Source organism: Oncorhynchus clarkii, chromosome 32, assembly GCF_045791955.1.
Source record: "Oncorhynchus clarkii lewisi isolate Uvic-CL-2024 chromosome 32, UVic_Ocla_1.0, whole genome shotgun sequence".
Classification (NCBI taxonomy): Eukaryota; Metazoa; Chordata; class Actinopteri; order Salmoniformes; family Salmonidae; genus Oncorhynchus; species Oncorhynchus clarkii.
The window spans coordinates 17,993,910-18,014,671 of record NC_092178.1 but is presented as its reverse complement, the minus strand read 5'-3'; the positions used below and the strand labels follow the sequence as shown (position 1 = coordinate 18,014,671).

General features: G+C 42.4%; 2 protein-coding genes across 6 annotated transcripts in view; one reads left to right on the top strand and one right to left on the bottom strand.

The window, feature by feature from the left end:
- The window catches only part of LOC139392113 (ribosome biogenesis protein bop1-like), a 37,033-nt gene extending 24,987 nt beyond the window's left edge, over positions 1-12,046 (bottom strand). The window contains exon 1 of the mRNA XM_071139831.1: positions 11,901-12,046. Within this exon, the coding sequence (XP_070995932.1) occupies positions 11,901-11,908 (8 nt within the window). The 5' untranslated portion in view covers positions 11,909-12,046. The remainder of the gene's footprint in view (positions 1-11,900) is intronic.
- Positions 12,047-12,344: 298 nt separating this feature from the next.
- Positions 12,345-20,762, top strand: part of LOC139391808 (heat shock factor protein 1-like) — a 30,117-nt gene continuing 21,699 nt past the window's right edge. For 2 of the 5 annotated variants that reach the window (XM_071139366.1, XM_071139365.1), the window contains exons 1-4: positions 12,346-12,768; positions 17,037-17,145; positions 17,627-17,763; positions 18,472-18,596. In XM_071139366.1, coding sequence (XP_070995467.1) covers positions 12,643-12,768; positions 17,037-17,145; positions 17,627-17,763; positions 18,472-18,596 — 497 coding nt within the window. In that variant the 5' untranslated portion in view covers positions 12,346-12,642. Of the gene's footprint in view, positions 12,769-17,036; positions 17,146-17,626; positions 17,764-18,471; positions 18,597-20,762 lie in introns of all 5 variants that reach the window. The other 3 variants (XM_071139368.1, XM_071139370.1, XM_071139367.1) reach the window with 2 other exon arrangements.

The following is a 20,762-nucleotide window of genomic DNA, read 5'->3' as shown; positions in this document are numbered from 1 at the left end:
TGTTGAACATAATAAACAGCTCTCTATCCACTGGATGTGTACCAAACTCACCAAAAGTGTCAATAATAAAGCCACTCTTGAAAAAGCTGAACCTTGACCCAGAAAATATATAAAACTAAAAATCGGCCTATATCGAATCTTCCATTCCTCTCAAAAATCTTAGAAAAGGCTGTTGCGCAGCAACTCACTGCCTTCCTGAAGACAAACAATGTATACGAAATGCTTCAGTCTGGTTTTAGACCCCATCATAGCATTGAGACTGCACTTGTGAAGGTGGTAAATTACCTTTTTAATGGCATCAGACCGAGGCTTTGCATTTGTCCTCGTGCTCCAAGAACTTAGTGCTGCTTTTGATACTATCGATCACCACATTCTTTTGGAGAGATTGGAAACCCAAATTGGTCTACACGGACAAGTTCTGGCCTGGTTTAGATCTTATCTGTCGGAAAGATATCAGATGGTCTCTGTGAATGGTTTGTCCTCTGACAAATCAACAGTAAATTTCGGTGTTCCTCAAGGTTCCGTTTTAGGACCACTATTGTTTTCACTATATATTTGACCTCTTGGGGATGTCATTCGAAAACATAATGTTAACTTTCACTGCTATGTGGATGACACACAGCTGTACATTTCAATGAAACATGGTGAAGCCCCAAAATTGCCCTCGCTAGAAGCCTGTGTTTCAGACATAAGGAAGTGGATGGCTGCAAACTTTCTATTTTTAAACTCGGGGAAAAACAGAGATGCTTGTTCTAGGTCCCAAGAAACAAAGAGATCTTCTGTTGAATCTGACAATTAATCTTACTGGTTGTACAGTCGTCTCAAATAAAACTGTGAAGGACCTCGGCGTTACTCTGGACCCTGATCTCTCTTTTGACGAACATATCAAGACTGTTTCAAGGACAGCTTTTTTCCATCTACGTAACATTGCTAAAATCAGAAACTCTGTCCAAAAATGCAGAACAATTAATTCCTGCTTTTGTTACTTCTAGGTTAGACTACTGCAATGCTCTACTTTCCCGGCTAAAGCACTAAATAAACTTCAGTTAGTGCTAAATACGGTTGCTAGAATCCGGACTAGAACCAACAAATTTGATCATATTACTCCAGTGCTAGCCTCCCTACACAAATCAAATCAAATCAAATCAAATTTTATTTGTCACATACACATGGTTAGCAGATGTTAATGCGAGTGTAGCGAAATGCTTGTGCTTCTAGTTCCGACAATGCAGTAATAACAAGTAATCTAACTAACAATTCCAAAACTACTGTCTTGTACACAGTGTAAGGGGATAAAGAATATGTACATAAGGATATATGAATGAGTGATGGTACAGAGCAGCATAGGCAAGATACAGTAGATGGTATCGGGTACAGTATGTACAAATGAGATGAGTATGTAAACAAAGTGGCATAGTATAGTATAAAGTGGCTAGTGATACATGTATTACATAAGGATACCGTCGATGATATAGAGTACAGTATATACGTATGCGTATGAGATGAATAATGTAGGGTAAGTAACATTTATATAAGGTAGCATTGTTTAAAGTGGCTAGTGATATATTTACATCATTTCCCATCAATTCCCATTATTAAAGTGGCTGGAGTTGAGTCAGTGTCAGTGTGTTGGCAGCAGCCACTCAGTGTTAGTGGTGGCTGTTTAACAGTCTGATGGCCTTGAGATAGAAGCTGTTTTTCAGTCTCTCGGTCCCAGCTTTGATGCACCTGTACTGACCTCGCCTTCTGGATGATAGCGGGGTGAACAGGCAGTGGCTCGGGTGGTTGATGTCCTTGATGATCTTTATGGCCTTCCTGTGGCATCGGGTGGTGTAGGTGTCCTGGAGGGCAGGTAGTTTGCCCCCGGTGATGCGTTGTGCAGACCTCACTACCCTCTGGAGAGCCTTACGGTTGAGGGCGGTGCAGTTGCCATACCAGGCGGTGATACAGCCCGCCAGGATGCTCTCGATTGTGCATCTGTAGAAGTTTGTGAGTGCTTTTGGTGACAAGCCGAATTTCTTCAGCCTCCTGAGGTTGAAGAGGCGCTGCTGCGCCTTCTTCACGATGCTGTCTGTGTGAGTGGACCAATTCAGTTTGTCTGTGATGTGTATGCCGAGGAACTTAAAACTTGCTACCCTCTCCACTACTGTTCCATCGATGTGGATAGGGGGGTGTTCCCTCTGCTGTTTCCTGAAGTCCACAATCATCTCCTTAGTTTTGTTGACGTTGAGTGTGAGGTTGTTTTCCTGACACCACACTCCGAGGGCCCTCACCTCCTCCCTGTAGGCCGTCTCATCGTTGTTGGTAATCAAGCCTACCACTGTTGTGTCGTCCGCAAACTTGATGATTGAGTTGGAGGCGTGCGTGGCCACGCAGTCGTGGGTGAACAGGGAGTACAGGAGAGGGCTCAGAACGCAACCTTGTGGGGCCCCAGTGTTGAGGATCAGCGGGGAGGAGATGTTGTTGCCTACCCTCACCACCTGGGGGCGGCCCGTCAGGAAGTCCAGTACCCAGTTGCACAGGGCGGGGTCGAGACCCAGGGTCTCGAGCTTGATGACGAGCTTGGAGGGTACTATGGTGTTGAATGCCGAGCTGTAGTCGATGAACAGCATTCTCACATAGGTATTCCTCTTGTCCAGATGGGTTAGGGCAGTGTGCAGTGTGGTTGAGATTGCATCGTCTGTGGACCTATTTGGGCGGTAAGCAAATTGGAGTGGGTCTAGGGTGTCAGGTAGGGTGGAGGTGATATGGTCCTTGACTAGTCTCTCAAAGCACTTCATGATGACGGATGTGAGTGCTACGGGGCGGTAGTCATTTAGCTCAGTTACCTTAGCTTTCTTGGGAACAGGAACAATGGTGGCCCTCTTGAAGCATGTGGGACTTGAAGCACACTGGCTTCCTGTCAAGGCCAGGGCTGATTTTAAGGTTTTACTGCTAACCTACAAAGCATTACATGGGCTTGCTCCTACCGATCTCTCTGATTTGGTCGTACATACCTACACGTACGCTATGGTCACAAGACGCAGGCCTCCTAATTGTCTCTAGAATTTCTAAGCAAACAGCTGGAGGCAGGGCTTTCTCCTATAGAGCTCAATTTTTATGGAATGGTCTGCCTACCCATGTGAGAGACGCAGACTCGGTCTCAACCTTTGTCTTTACTGAAGACTCATCTCTTCCGTGGGTCATATGATTGAGTGTAGTCTGGCCCAGGAGTGTGAAGGTGAACGGAAAGGCTCTGGAGCAACGATCTGCCCTTGCTGTCTCTGCCTGGCCGGTTCCCCTCTTTCCACTGGGATTCTCTGCCTCTAACCCTATTACAGGGGCTGAGTCACTGGCTTACTGGTGCTCTTTCATGCCGTCCCTAGGAGGGAGGCGTCACTTGAGTGGGTTGAGTCACTGACGTGATCTTCCTGTCTGGGTTGGCGCCCCCCCTCCCTTGGGTTGTGCCGTGGCGGAGATCTTTGTGGGCTACACTCGGCCTCGTCTCAGGATGGTATGTTGGTGGTTGAAGATATCCCTCTAGTGGTGTGGGGGCTGTGCTTTGGCAAAGTGGGTGGGGTTATAGCCTTCCTGTTTGGCCCTGTCCGGTGGTATCATCGGATGGGGCCACAGTGTCTCCTGACCCCTCCTGTCTCAGCCTCCAGTATTTATGCTGCAGTAGTTTGTGTCGGGGGGATAGGGTCAGTTTGTTATATCTGGAGTACTTCTCCTGTCCTATTCGGTGTCCTGTGTGAATTTAATTATCTCTTTCTTTCTCTCTCTCGGAGGACCTGAGCCCTAGGACCATGCCTCAGGACTACCTGGCATGATGACTCCTTGCTGTCCCCAGTCCACCTGGGCGTGCTGCTGCTCCAGTTTCAACTGTTCTGCCTGTGATTATTATTATTTGACCATGCTGGTCATTTATGAACATTTGAACATCTTGGCCATGTTCTGTTATAATCTCCACCCGGCACAGCCAGAAGAGGACTGGCCATCCCTCATAGCCTGGTTCCTCTCTAGGTTTCTTCCTAGGGAGTTTTTCCTAGCCACCGTGCTTCAACACCTGCATTGCTTGCTGTTTGGGGTTTTTGTACAGGACTTTGAGATATCAGCTGATGTACAAAGGGCTATATAAATACATTTGATTTGAAGCGAGGTTGTAGATAATGGGTTTTCGTAAACTATGGAGCTCGACAGGATTATCTAGGTTAATGCTTTGGCGCCATCTACGGGCTGAGTGTTATTTTGGTGGACCAGCTATCGCTCTCCTTTCAAAACGTGGTTACATTTGTATAAACTTCAAATACTACTAACTATACAGTATATACATAGGAAAAGTTAATGTACTGTAACAACTCAAATCGTGTTCAAGTCTAAAGTAGTCTAGACTAGCCTAAAGGTTGTTGGCTAGTGAAAATGATTTGATGTAAAAAAAATCAAATCATATTTCTCCTAGCCAACAACCATTTGGCCAAATGACTTTTTTTAAATTTGAGAAAGCGTTATAAATCAAGGAATAACAAAAGTTGATTATACTTTTCTTGTTCTGTTTTATTTCAAAAATAGAACCCAGGAGTCAAACAGAGGTTTTCATTTCAGGTAAACAAACATGTTACATATTTTTGGAACATCCCCCTGCAGGGCGGTCTGGGGGACATCACTTGGAAAGTGGCGTCCAGTGAAGCGTAGAGGATTGTCATAGGCAGGCCAGCCCCCAGCAGAAGGACGAGAGTGTGGTAGTCCTCAAGGGGCTGCTGCATCAGGTTTATCCTGTACTGCAGGTAGGTGATCACCTGTCCTGTGACCTGCCGGGGGACAACGTGGCCGTTGAGAGCGATTTAAAAAATGCAATTGTTTCTTGTACCATTTTAAGGGGTTTTTCTGGCAAACAGTTCTGCATGTCCATTTTGCCATTTTGTCTTATTTTTGAATATTGGCATCCCCTTCCTGTTGGATGTAACTGTGCCACAGGCCCCTGTGTTCTCACTCAAAATGGTAGGGCTACTGTACCAGTTGTCCACAAATACAGTGTGCCCCTTTGAGGTAAGGCTGCAGCATGGTGATTAACACTGATCCAGATATACCAAAATACCTAATCTGTGGTGGCGCCGGTGTAGATGATCAGGTCCTATACATATCCTGTCAGACAGTCACATAAAACAAACAACACCTCCAAATCTGTGGCACTTTGATGGGATGTGTTGGCGGAATGCAAGCCTTCCTTTCCAAAACATGAGAGACTCATCAATGCACAAGTCCTTGTGAGGAACAAACACTCTTCCAAATGCCCCGGTGAAGCTGCCCAGGACATTCCTAATTTTGTTGGCAGTGGCATTGTTCAAAGTGGAGCAGCAAGACAAGGAAGCGGTCCTCGGAGTAAAGGGTTGGAGAAAAAAGGGGGTCTGCAGCATGGGGTCAGTAGTCCCTCACAGAGCCCTTCTTCGCTAGCCCCATCAGCAGCACCGTGACCAGGAAGGTATACATTTCACTGATGGTAGTGTTCACCCATTTTGAGAGCGTCCCTTTTACACCAGGGGCAGTCTTCTCTTTTAGTTCATGAGAATACCTGCAACAAAATATGAATATTTAGTGGGCTAAAAGCATTCAGAATTTTGATCAATTTGAAGAGAGCCCTGGGTCTTTCTGTAACATAAAAATGGGCATACCTGTTGGTTTCCTGCACCACACTCTCCACCAATTCCTCATCAATGAACCTTTTAAAACATTCTGACTCTAGGCAGGGTGCTTTGGAGGCCAGACATGGTGTCATTGAAGTCTATCTCTGATGGTGTGAAGTGACAGGATCTCCAGCAGCGGGGAGCATCCTCCTCTACTTTAACCTCTTCTTCCTCACAGCCCACAAGATTAACAAAGCACCAGCATCTTGGGGAGGTGCGGGATGTTCATTGCCTTCAAAGTTGGGTTGGGCACCATTTTCCTCACAGTCCAGAAGGTTTGGAGGGGGGGGCAGATATACCTCATCACTATCTGATTGATCCGACTCTCTCATACACAGATTCTTCATCAGAATAACTAAATATGTATTTAATTTATCTCCTCATCAGTGAGTTGTTTCCTTTGGAAATCAGACACTATCCCCCCCCCCCCCCCACACACACACACACACGCAAAAATATGGTTTCAACCAAATCTGGCAAGGCTTGTATTTGAGTGATGATCTGTGAGGTGATAACATTTTATTTGCTTTGTGATTGGTCAAAAACTGTAAACAACTTGTCAATTCATGTGCTCCGGTTCTTGTAGACACTAACAAGCTCATGCAGATTTGTAATATGCTGAAAAGTGGCCAAATTAAGTTTATATTTTCCACGCAATAGGCACAGCCATCTTCGACTTTGCTTACTTGCGTCTTATGCCGCATTCAAAACAACTGAGAACTCTGAAAAATACAAGATAAAATCATGACATCAGAGATCGGAAAGTCATAGCTCTAGAAAGAGGCCCAGAGTTGGAATTCTGAGTTGGACGACCGTTCAAATTTATTTTCCCCTAGTCGGAGTTCCCAGTGGCTTTGAAATCAATGACGTCGGAAATTTCTGAGTTCCCAGTTGTTTTGAATGCGGCATTATAGTGAATGGCATTCTGGGATTAGGGAGTTTTCGCTTGTCAAACGTAAACAAACATGGCAGCCATCAAAGAAATTATCTGCTGTTAGCTTATCTGACACGCATTTCTTTTCTAAACAACATTACATTAGTTTCTTGTGCTCACCAGAGATATGGTATATTGTAAACTAGTCTAGCTGTTAGGTCGCTAACTCACGTTTTGGTTTTTGTCAGCGTAACCTGTTATTTAGACTAGTTTATGGAATGAGTTTGGCTGTGGATGTGTGTTCCGTGTGATGAATGGATGTTGAAGTTTGCATTTATCTTTTACAATAAAAAGGTCAAATTGAGGAATAAAGTTTAAGACCTATATTTTCTATCAGTGCAAAAAAACATTTAGATGCCCTTCAGACAACAATGATGTTTAGACACATTTGTTGCTCTGTACGTTGTGTTGCTACTGTTCCAATCACATGAGATCGTACGCTGCATTGACAACTCAACAATGATCACAAATATGTGATCGTACGCATCAAAGGGTTATGAAGCATATACCTACTTAGTACCCCAGCACAGTTGAGCTAGTCACGTGTTTGTTTTTAAAAAGCACAATAGGAGAAAGCTGGAGCAGATGTGTCCAGCTGTGTATTGACAGGGGTCGCGTTTTATATTGAAAGTACAACAGTCTTTTTTTGCTTCAATATAGTGATCAGGGACGTGCGACTATAGTTTTCCTTCACAGAAAATACATTAGTGCAACACATTCGGCAGAAAATAGCTTCATTTTCATCAGATGACAACAGAAGTGCAACGCTATCATTTCTAATGATTAAGTCTATTATAGAAATAATGTAGCCAGCTACATTTCCTAATGTCTTAAAGTACATTTTACCAGAGAAAAATAGGCTGGCTACACCAAGAGAATAAGCTACACAGTCGTGGTGCTATTAAAAGTGGTAGGTGAACAGCACAGGAGGCTGGTGGCACCTTAATTGGGGAAAACGGGCTTGTGGTATTGACTGGTGCAGGAATAAGTGGAATTGTATCAAATACATGGTTCAGCTGTTTGATGCAACTCCATTTGCTCCATTCCAGACAATATTATGAGCCAGTCTCCCCTCAGCAGCCTCCTGCGGTGACCATGTCTCATCTGTGAAATTTTGGTTAAAAGACTAAAACAATATACCACATTACATTTTACTAGTAATACATTTATTGTTCAAGAAACATTAAAGCTCGCTCATCCGTTTTTTTTATAGAAGCAAATATTTTGGCTGGTAAGATATGAGTGGCTGGTATATTTTTAAATCTACCCGTCACAGTGGCTAGTGGAACCAAAAGTAAATTTTAGGCCTTGCGTGGCGCAATGAACCATCAAATAAGCAACCCATCAATAAAGTACCAAGATCAAATCCTACTGCACCGGGTCTAACACTCGTTGGATGTGGCTATTATCACAGATTATGAAGGGAAACCCAGCCGCTAGTTGTCCAGTGACGTGAGCCTACCAGACGAGCTAAATACCTTTTATGCTCATGTTGAGGCTAGCAACACTGAACCATGCATGAGAGCACCAGCTGTTACGGGTGAATGTGTGATCACACTCTCCGTAGCCGATGTGAGTAAGACCTTTTAAACAGGTAAACATTCAAAAGACCACAGGGCCAGACAGATTACCAGGTTGCCTACTCAATAGCATGCACTGACCAACTGGAAAGCGTCTTCACAGACATTTTCAACGTTTTCCTGACCCAGTCTGTAATAACTCCATGTTTCAAGCAGACCACTATAGTCCCTGTGCCCAAGAAAGCCAAGGTAACCTGTCTAAATTACTATCCGGAGATATTGAAGCACTCACATCTGTAGCCATGAAATGCTTTGACAGGCTGGTCATGGCTCATAAACACAATCAACCCAGACACCCTGGAACCACTCCAATTCATATACTGCCGCAACAGATCGACAGGTGACGCAATGTCTATTGCAATCCACACTGCTCTTTACTATCTGGACGAAACAAACACTTATGTGAGAAAGCTGTTCATTGACTACAGTTAAGCGTTCAACACCATAGTGCCATCCAAGCTCATCACTAAACTAAGGACCCTGGGATTAAAAACCTCCCTCGCCTGGACGTCCTGATATCCTCACCTCCTGGGGGTGGCCTAAGCAACAAAATCTCAGTAGTGTGTGCCTAGTCCCTTCCTGTACTCTCTGTTTACCCACGACTGCATGGTCACACAGGATTCAAACTAGAGGTCGACCGATTAATCGGAATGGCCGATTAATTAGGGCCGTTTTCCAGTTTTCATAACAATCGGAAATCTGTATTTTTGGGTGCCGATTTGCCCAATTTTTTTTATTTTTTTTTTAACACCTTTATTTAGTCTTTATTTACCTAGGCAAGTCAGTTAAGAACACATTCTTATTTTCAATGACGGCCTAGGAATGGTGGGTTAACTGCCTCGTTCAGGGGCAGAAAGACAGATTTTCACCTTGTCAGCTCGGGGGAACCAATCTTGCAACCTTATAGTTAACTAGTCCAACGCAATAACGACATGCCTCTCTCTCGTTGCACTCCACAAGGAGACTGACTGCCTGTTACGCAAATGCAGTAAGCCAAGGTAAGTTGCTAGCTAGCATTAAACTTATCTTATAAAAAACAATCAATCATAATCACTAGTTAACTACACATGGTTAATGATATTACTAGATATTATCTAGTGTGTCCTGTGTTGCATATAATCTGACTGAGCATACAAGTATCTAAGTTTTATTTAACCAGGTAGGCTAGTTGAGAACACGTTCTCATTTACAACTGCGACCTGGCCAAGACAAAGCATAGCAGTGTGAGGTTGAACAGGCTGGTAATAGGGGTTACGTCAATGGCGGCGGATAGTTTCAGACAGAGGGTCCAGATTGTCAAGACCAGCTGATTTGTACGGGTCAAGGTTTTGCAGCTCTTTCAGAATATCTGCTATCTGGATTTGGGTAAAGGAGAAGCTGGGGAGGCTTGGGCGAGTAGCTGCGGGGGGGTGGAGCTGTTGGCCGAGGTTGGAGTAGCCATGGGGAAGGCATGGCCAGCCGTTGAGAAATGCTTGTTGAAGTTTTCGATAATCATGGATTTATCGGTGGTGACCGTGTTACCTAGCCTCAGTGCAGTGGGCAGCTAGGAGGAGGTGCTCTTGTTCTCCATGGACTTTACAGTGTCCCAGAACTTTTTGGAGTTAGTATCTGACTGAGCAGTGATAGACAGAAGCAGGCGCGTAAACATTCATTCAAACAGCAGTTTTGTGCGTTTTGCCAGCAGCTCTTCGTTGTGCGTCAAGCATTGCGCTGTTTATGACTTCAAACCTGTCAACTCCAGAGATGAGGCTGGTGTGACCGAAGTGAAATGGCTGGCTAGTTAGCGCGCGCTAATAGCATTTCAAACTTCACTCGCTCTGAGCCTTGGGGTGCTCTGCATGGGTAACGCTGTTTCGATGTGGTGGCTGTTGTCGTTGTGTTGCTGGTTCGAGCCCAGGGAGGAGCGAGAAGAGGGACGGAAGCTATACTGTTACATTGGCAATACTAAAGTGCCTATAAGAACATCCAATAGTCAAAGGTTAATGAAATACAAATGGTATAGAGGGAAATAGTCCTATAATAACTACAACCAAAACTTCTTACCTGGGAATATTGAAGACTCATGTTAAAAGGAACCACCAGCTTTCATATGTTCTCATGTTCTGAGCAAGGAACTGAAACGTTAGCTTTCTTACATAGCACATATTGCACTTTTACGTTCTTCTCCAACACTTTGTTTTTGAATTATTTAAACCAAATCGAACATGTTTCATTATCTACTTGAGGCTAAATGTATTTTATTGATGTATTATATTAAGTTAAAATAAGTGTTAATTCAGTATTGTTGTAACTGTCATTATTACAAATACATTTATTTATTTTTAACATCTGCCGATTAGATCGGTATCGGCTTTTTTGGTCCTCCAATAAATCGGTATCGGCGTTGAAAAATCATAATCGTCGACCTCTAATTCAAACACCATAATTAAGTTTGCCAACTACACAGCGGTGGTAGGCTTGATCACCGATGACGTGGCAACCTACAGGGAGATGGTCAGTGACCTGGCAGTGTGGTGCAAGGACAACAACAACAACCTCTCCCTCAACAAGACAAAAGGAGCTGATCATGGACTACAGGAAACAGAGGGCCAAGCACACCCCCATCCACAGGGCTGTAGTGGAGCAAGTTGAGAGCTTAAAGTTTCTCTGTGTCCACACACACACCAACAGTCAAGAAGAGGGCATGACAACGCCTCTTCCCCCTCAGGTGGCCGAAAAGTTTTAGCGTGGGCCCCCAGATGCTCCAAAAAGTTCTACAGCTACATCATTGAGAGCATCTCGACTTTGCTGCAGCACTGCTTGGCATGGCAACTGCTTGGATTCCGACCATAAGGTGCTACACAGGGTAGTGTGTACAGCCCAGTACATCACTGGAGCCAAGCTCCCTGCCATCCAGGATCTCTATACCAGGCGGTGTCAGACTCTTCTCTCTGCTAACGCACGGAAAGCGGTACGGATGCAACAAGTCTGGGAAAAACAGGACTCTGAACAGCTTCTACCCAAGCCATAAGATAGTTAACAAATCGGTACCCGGACAATTTGACTAACTCATCACATATGCTGCTGTTACAGTCTATTATCTATACTGTCGCCCTAGTCACATTATGCCATCCTATTTGTACATATCTACCTCAACTACCTAGTACCCATGTACATCGACGTGGTACTGGTACCCCGTGTTTATAGCCAAGTTATCGTTACTCATTGTGTATTTATTCCTTGTGTTATCCCCCCTCTCTCTCTCTGCATTGTTGGGAACAGCCCCTAAGAATTTCACTGTTAATCTGCACGGACAAAACACTTTATTTGATATCCTAACAAAACAGGCATAAAAACCATATGGGAAAAATGTATGTGATGGAAAAAAGAGAGTTAACACACAAACGCTCAAATTACTACACTGCTATCACACAATTTCCAACTCTAGGGAAATAGCATTAAGACAGTGTGAGTCCGACAACACAAATGTGGGGGTCTGGCTCATCATGGACTATACTGACTGTGTTTGCTAGGTGAGACAGACCATTCGTTACTGTTTATACAAAAACATTGTACAATTTTATTAGCTAATACATCTGGGGGTGATTGACAAAAAAAGTAGTTAAAAAAACTGCGAGGTTTGAGCTTGCACATCCACATTTCCCTACATAACAAACGTTAGCTAGCTGGTTAGCAATGCTTTACCCTTTTTAATACCGAATATAATTTTAGAAATACTTTTCCTACCTGGTCATTGTCCTCTTCGGCAGCTCTTTTCTTCGCACTCTTTACTTTAGCTTTACTCATGGTGCCGTTTTTCTGTGATTCTAGAGTTACAGTAGGCATGGTTCTTGTACATCAACAGCCGACCATGTGGAATTCCGCAAGAGGTCAAAGTTGAAAGTTGAGAGCGTTTTAAAACTGCAATTTTCTAACGCGATTAAAAACATGCGTCTGTAATTATTTCATAATAGATAATTACATAATGTTATAGCTCAAATTAATAACCGTAAATATGCTGCAAATGTATAGGGTCTGAAAAATTGGCCAAAGTTTAAAGGTACATTTTTGTGTATTTCATATATTTTATTTCATCTTGTGTTATATTATTATATAATCAACAATAGTACTATTTTGGCATTTAATTCATGACACTTTGGTTGTCTTTGGTGGACATTTGTTTTCCTCCCTGATGAGGTCACAAAATGGCGACCACCATGCGCCTGTGCAATGGCCTTTCTCTACGCAGTTGTTTAGATTTGTCGATTTGATGGATACTTTCACTTATAATAGTTTCTCAATTAGCTAAAAGTCTTCGAAATATTTTTGTTTGTGTTAAGATAAGGATAATTTCCAAAGAAATTGCATAGTTGTTACAGCAAAGATTGCGCTGTGTTTTGGATTTTCTTTTCTCTGGAGTTCTCATCCCTTGTTGGCTATTTTGGGAGTTTATCAACTTTTCAAGCGATTCTTGTCATTTTCGTTGATAATGGAGTTTCACGTTGGTGGGTCTGTTGGGGTCGTTGTCAGTGGGAATAACGTACCTGCATTTCTCACAAAACTTTGGACTCTTGTTGAGGATCCTGACACCGATCCTCTAATCTGCTGGAGCCCAGTGAGTTAGCTAGCGAACGTTACTAATGCTAACTATCCTACTACCTAGCTGCTGGACACCTTACTTTGTATATCGACTTGGTTCACTTTCTAGACATTTGCTATCTAAATGTCATTCAATATTTTAGCTAACTATCGGGACATCATTTAACACAGACACCGTTAACTATAACTAGCTAACTATATGATAAACCACATCAGTTAGCCAACTAGCTAATTAGCCTTGGTAGCTAGCTTGCTAACCAGATTACACGAGTTGGTTGGACTGAGTCAGAAAGATGTAAGGAACCAGCTAGCTAGTTAACTAGCCAACTTAATTTGGTCAAATGTGAAGGTGACACGTTTGTCTGGGCAGCAACTGCCAGGGGAGCTTCGTGGCGGGTGCTTTGGTCATTCCGAGCTTCAGCTGTTGCTGGGTGTCAATTATCGTTAGCTGGCTAGCTATGTTAGCAATCCCTGTCTGCAGCCAGTTAATTTGGGGAACTCTGGACACAGTAACTAGCGGTCTGTGTTTGTGTCAAACAGCCATGCAAAACCAGACATTCATTGAAACTAGCTAGCATGGTTATGAGAAAAGGGGGTGTGAGAAAAGGGGGGTGTGGCTCTATAACCAATTTGAGAAATGGATGATGAATATGTGTATCATGCCGCCGTTGCATTGTCTGTGGCAATTTGACAGCCTTTTTCCAGACATTGCTAGCAACTATTTATTTATATGTTTTATTCGCTACCCCACCATGTTAAACTAAAAGCGATGTAATCAACGGCCAACGTTTACTTTTTTAATTGGGACTATGACATAATTGCAAACCAGTCTGACAGTACTTTTGACAGTATTTCAATCTGAAGGAAGAAGCTATGGTTTGAAGTGACTGAAATTCATCAAATGTATTACAAAATGATTGCCTGATAACGTCCTATGATCTTCTGTGTAGAAAAAAAAGCATAATTAACTAGGTTTCCAACCAACCTTTGTGCTAGTAATATACACAACAGATATTATTTTTTGCCAAAGGCCTGTTGGAAACATTTGTGGGTGAACTTTGCCACTGGAGACAAAACACGCTAGAGAAGGTGGAATCTTTTTGTCTGAAAAATGTATTATGTGAGAAATGTCAGTGAAAACTCTTATGAGCTGATACTGTTCATCATATCGAAGTAAACTCGGAGTCACGCAATGACATGTATGGTCCTCCCACTATGATTAGTTGGGAAAGCATGCAGTTTATTAGGCTACATATTAAATTAACTTCACAGGATGGTGAAAGTGCAAGGTGATGAGCGTGATACCCCTCTCCAATAAACATTGAGGGTCTTATTCTGGTGACATGATCATCTAGGCTTGGCTGCCGTTTGACAATCTCATCATGTAGACTATACATGCACTGTGTCTGCGAGCTGTTGGCTAGAGTGCATGTGCTAATACTACAGTGGGCATATTCTCTATTAAATGTAACCTTTTTTTGTGGGAAAACCATCCATTTTTAAAAGGTTTTGGAAATGCATTAAAGTTTATATTTTTAATCTGTACGTACAGTGCATTGGGAAAGTATTCAGTCCCCTTGACTTCTTCCACATGTTAAATTACAGCCTTATTTGAACATCTACATACAACAACCCATAATGATGAAGCAAAAATATGTTTAGAAATGTTGGCAAATTTAGTACATTTATAAACTGATATTACATTTACATAACTATTCAGACCTTTTACCCATTACTTTGTTGAATCACCTTTGGCAGTGATTACAGCCTGGAGTCTTCTTGGGTATTAGGTTATATTAGAATGCTTCCAGTAATATAACCTCCCTTTGCAACCCTTTTTAGGGATGTTATCTCTAACTAGCCTACTGGGTAGGAGAAAACCCTGCATGTGTTGACGCAGCCTCTCATGTCTATCCAAAAGCCTCCTCCTATATGTTCATGGCCTCTGATCCAAGCAGCTGACTTCTCCCAGCATCCATTTCCCAAAAATTAATAGATAGCTAAATAACAAACTAACATTCAGGCAAAACACTTCTATTCTCCTACACTGGACCATTTCAGTGTAGGAGAATAGAAACAAGATTATCTGGTCTGAGAGTCTTTACGTGCCTTTTGGCAAACTCCAAGTGGGCTGTCATGTGCCTTTTACTGAGAAGTGCCTTCCATCTGGCCACTAACATAAAATCCAGATTAATAGAGTGCTACAGAGATGATTTTCCTTCTGGAAGGTTCTCCCATCTCCACAGAGGAACTCTGGAGCTCTGTCAGAGTGACCATTGGGTTCTTTGTCACCTTGACCAAGGCCCTTCTCCCCCGATTGCTCAGGTTGGCCGGTCGGACAGTTCTAGGAAGAGTCTTTGTGGTTCCAATCTTCTTCCATTTGAGAATGATGGAGGCCACTGTTCTTGTGGACCTTCAATGCTGCAGGCATTTTTTGGTACCCTTCCCCTGATCTGTGCCTCGACACAATTCTGTCTCGGTGCTCTAGGGACAATTCCTTCGACCTCATGGCTTGGTTTTTGCTCGGACATGCACTGTCAACTGGGACCTAATATAGACAGGTGTGTGGCTTTCCAATTCATCTCCAATCAATTTAATTTACCTCAGGTGGATTCCAATCAAGTTGTAGAAACATCTCAAGGATGATCAATGGAAGCAGGACGAGCCTCATAGCAAAGGGTCTGAAATGTGCCTCCTCTGGTTTTGGCACCTGCACTCTAACCAACAGTTTGCAGATACTCTGTGGGTAGTCAAGTCTACATTATGAGATTATTCATGCAAATATTTGTATTTGTCAAGCATAGATCATCATCCCACCATAATCAGACCTTTGATATTCATTGGAAATGAGCATCAAGAACACGGTGCACTTTCACCACCTTGTGTAGTTCATCATAAATTATTTGATTTAGGTAATAAACTGCATTGTTCCAACCCCCTGTGATGGGGACATACTATTTTGTAGCTTAAACCATTCAAAAGACTGAGCCACATTTGTAGGAAGAAAACAGAAACTGCTCTGTTTATTATAACTGCATCTAGCGGCTTCCGGAGGTTACTGATGTGACCCTGGTTCAATTATTATATATTTTTCCCGTAGTTTCTCTCGCGATTCCATTTTCAAATCAGGCGACCCCACATCACCCTAGTTTGGGAAATGCTGGGATAGACCATACGGTTCAAGAGAAAATATAGTAATGAACGAAAAAAGAATATAATCAACAATGGCATTATTTTCAATTAACTCTACCGCTCTTCCAACGATTGACTTTGGCACCAAAACATTAACAACAAAGACATATTGACATAGTCAAATAAATGTGTACAAAATATATATAAACAAGGATATTTCATGCTAAAAGCCTCATATTAAACACCAATGGTATTCACTAAGTTGGTTGTTTATATTTAGGATAATATTTTACAGCTTTGCCATTCAGTTTTAAAATCATATTATTTGATTATTGCTTATTTTACATTTGATAAGGCCACACAGAGGGCCAGAGACAATTAGACGCCTGTGATAATCTGAAGTTTCCAAAAATTGTAATAAAGTTCCCCCAAAAAACTTGATAGCTCCCGAAATGCTGGTAGTTTACTGGTAAACTTAGAATGCTTCCAGTAATATAACCTCCCTTTGCAACCCTTTTTAGGGATGTTATCTCTAACTAGCCTACTGGGTAGGAGAAAACCCTGCATGTGTTGACGCAGCCTCTCATGTCTATCCAAAAGCCTCCTCCTATATGTTCATGGCCTCTGATCCAAGCAGCTGACTTCTCTCAGCATCCATTTCCCAAAAATGAATAGATAGCTAAATAACAAACTAACATTCAGGCTAAACACTTCTATTCTCCTACACTGGACCATTTCACTTTTCCACTAGTTCAGCCCTTATTGCGTCATGACGCCCTCCCAGATTGTGTGAATGTCCCCAGAATATTCTGGTTATGTTCAAATAAATCAACTACATGTTCTACTAATTAGGATATCAATACAGGTATTGGAATGCTCTGCCTTTATAGGTTTCAGGGGGTTCTCTTTGTCTCTTCACATTGCCAATGTGGTATTTCATAATTATTCAACCTGTAAACCATTGCCAGAGACTCGCCATAGTCACAGAGTTTAGTTAGAGACTTTATCAGACCCAATGTTGTTTAGCTTTGTTGTAAGCCACCCAAGGCAGCTTAACCTGATTCTTAGTACATTCTCAGTACATAGGGCCTAGCTAAGGTAAACTGGGGTTGTGCGACTATTTCTTTAACTGTTATTGTTCTTCCTTTACAGAATGGCAACAGCTTCCATGTGTTTGATCAGTGCCGATTCTCCAAGGAGGTGCTTCCCAAGTATTTTAAACACAATAACATGGCCAGCTTTGTGCGCCAGCTCAATATGTGTGAGTTGTCATTCATGTATTTAATACGTTAGGCATAGCAATGAAATCTTCATAGCAGTTTCATTTGATTTGCGTATACTTTTTATGTTTCTCCAGTTTAGCATTCTGTCAACAGAACCTTCACTTATCGGTTTTGGGTGTGCGGTAGATTCTGCAAATTATTTGCTTATATTCTAATGATCCTTTAAATAGACTCAACCAAGGAATTATTTTTATTACAGGCTATTTCTCAGAAGTTGAGGTAGATGCAACCACGTTTTTTTTTTCTGAAATCCTTGAGATTTTTTTGTATCTTTGGTTTTGTAATCCACTTGCATGTTATTTATTAAGACTGAAAAGGCTAGGAGGATATGATTGCATACAGTGACCTAGAAATCAGCCTGTATTTTTTGTTTCTGAAACTTGCCTATGTAAGTTTCACGTGTCTCTAGTAATTTAATGGTATGTCTTAGTCAAAACTGTTGTTTTTTTCTTTCTACAGATGGCTTCCGCAAAGTAGTTCACATTGAGCAGGGCGGCCTGGTGAAGCCCGAGAAGGACGACACTGAATTCCAGCATCCCTACTTCCTCCGCGGACAAGAGCATCTGCTGGAAAATATCAAACGGAAAGTTACCAATGTAAGTGCAAAATGATAAAGTTGATCATCATGATATTTCTGATTCATGTATCATGCCCTTCTTCATACTCAACTCCGAACAGTCTTTTTAAATAGGCTTTACATAGCCCAAACAGTATTAATTAAGAAAGTATTACAAATATGTTACATTTATAGTCAGAACTATGTTGCCAACTCCCTGTAGAAAACACACATGGAAAGCCTCAGTAAAACTCCTCATAGAGAAACCTATTGGGATGCTCCTCAGACAGACAGCATATGCTCCCAGTGCATGGCCTGCTTGGCCTGATTTTTCTCTCTGCTCCCCTCCACTCCTGTGGCAGATTGAGCTAATCTAGTGGTCTCTGTGGAGCCTGCCATCTGGGGATGGGTGGATTAGAGAAAGCAGGCCAGGGAGCTTGTAATCTGACGTTGCCGGACCCTTTAATGCAGTCACTTTCTGCTCCGCTCAGTCCACTGATTTACTGCTGTTTCCATCTGCACCTTGATATAGTCTGCCTCTGGCCAACTGACCAGTTCAGGCTAAAAACTGAATACCGAATCATACACTTTCATTGTGTTTCCATTATCTATCCCTCAGGGTTCAAGTCAGGGCCAAGGCCTACACTGAAGGCTTGTTTTTTTTATCTCTTTCCCGCCTCCCTTTAACAGTTTTCTTTGCTTTAACAGTTTGCGTTAACCATTTCGTCATGTTCTCCCTCCCCCTCAGGTGTCCAATGTTAAACATGATGAGCTTAAGATGAGCTCAGACGATGTCTCAAAAATCCTGACCAATGTGCAGCACATAAAGGGCAAGCAGGAGACCATAGACTCCCAAATCATCGCCATGAAGCAGTAAGTGAAACGTTGAGGCACATTCTGATTCATATTGTGACTCATTCTCACGCGTATTGGACGGTTGACTCGACTTAACTAATACATTGAAATGAACAAAATCAACAAAAAGTCTGACAAGTATAGTGCAAAGTATAACCCCCAAATCCACATACAGTGCATTCGGAAAGTATTCAGACCCCTTGACATTTTCCAAATTTTGTTACATTTGAGTAAGGTTGTAACAATACCCCATAATGGCAAAACAAAACAGGCTTTTAGATTTTTTTCTGACAATTTATTCAAAATAAAAAAAACTATCACATTTACTTACTTAAGTACTCAGACCATTTACTCAGTACTTTGTTGAAGCACCTTTGATAGCGATTACAGCCTTGAGTCTTCTTGGATATGACGCTACAAGCTTGACACCTTTATTTGGGGAGTTTCTCCCATTCTCTGCAGATCCTCTCAAGCTCTGTCAGGTTGGATGGGGAGCGTTGCTGCACAGCAATTTTCAGGTCCCTGATGCTCGATCAGGTTCAAGGCTGGGCTCATGCTGGGCCACTCAAGGACATTGACACTTGTCCTGAAGCCACTCCTGCGTTGTCTTGGGTGTGTTCTTAGTGTCGTTGTCCTGTTGGAAGGTGAACCCTCGCGCCAGATTGAGGTCCTGAGCGCTCTGGAGCAGGTTTTCATCAAGGATCTCTCTGTACATTTATCCGGTCATCTTTCCCTCGATCCTGTCTAGTCTCCCAGTCCCTGCCGCTGAAAACATCCCCACAGCATGATGCTGCCACCACCATGCTTCACCGTAGGGATGGTGCCAGGTTTCCTCCAGACGCTGGGTATTAAGACCAAAGAGTTCAATCTTGGTTTCATCAGATCAGAGAATCTTGTTTCTCATGGTCTGAGAGTCTTTCGGTGCCTTTTGGCAACTCCAAGTGGGCTGTCATGTGCCTTTTACTAAGGAGTGGTTTCCGTCTGGCCACTGTACCATAAAGGCCTGATTGGTGGAGTACTGCAGAGATGGTTGTCCTTTTGGAAGGTTCTCCCATCTCCAAAGAGGAACTCTGGAGCTCTGTCAGAGGGAACTTCAGGTTCTTGGTCACCTCCTTGACGAAGGCCCTTATCCCCCGATTGCCCAGTTTGGCTGGGTGGCAAGCTCTAGGGAGAGTCTTGGTGGTTCCAAACTACTTCCATTTAACAATGATGGGGACCTTCAATGCTGCAGATATTTTTTGGTACCCTTCCCCAGATCTGTGCCTTGACACAATCCTGTCTCTGAGCTCTACCTACAATTTCTTCGACCTCATGGCTTGGTTTTCGCTCTGACATGCACTGTCAACTGTGGGACCTTATATAGACAGGTGTGTGGCTTTCCAATTAATCTCCAATCAATTTAATTTACCACAGGTGGACTCCTATCATGTTGTAGAAACATTTCAAGGATGATCAAGGAAAGCAGGATGCACCTGAGCTTAATTTTGAGTCTCACAGCAAAGGGTCTGAATACTTATGTCATGGTATTTCTGTTTTTTAATACATTTGCAAACATTTAAAAAAAATAAAAAAAACTTTTCACTTTGTCTTTATAGGGTATTGTGTGTAGATTGAGGACGTTTTTATTTATTTCATAAATTTTAGAACAAGCCTGTAACGTAACTAAATGTGGAAAAGGTACTCGGAATACTTTCGGAATGCACTGTAAGTTAACTGTTAACAAAGTTTCTGAATACTTAAGTAAATAAGGTATTTGTTTTTTTATTTTTTATACTTAAAAAAAAAATTCTGAACCTCTTTTTCACTTTTTCATTATGGGTTTATTGTGTGTAGATTCATGAGGATTTTTATTTGCTCAATTTCAGAATAAGGCTGTAACGTAACAATGTGGAAAAAGTCAAGGGGTCTGAATACTTTTCGAAGGCACTGTAGATGCAAAATTGTAGAACATTTTCAGAATTGACCTTGAACGAGCCAAAAACGTTCCTACCCCAGCTTACCCTCTGTTCCACACAATAAGATTCTCTCTCGTTCACGCTTTGCTTCTGTTTTGCTAAATTAGTGAGCATGTATATTGTGTCCCCATAGGGCTGCCGTAGCCTAGCATGCTGCATTAAGGCGGTGTCAACTAGTTTATTTTAAGCTAGTGATTAGGCTGCTAGAGACAGAATTCCTAGAGGCCTG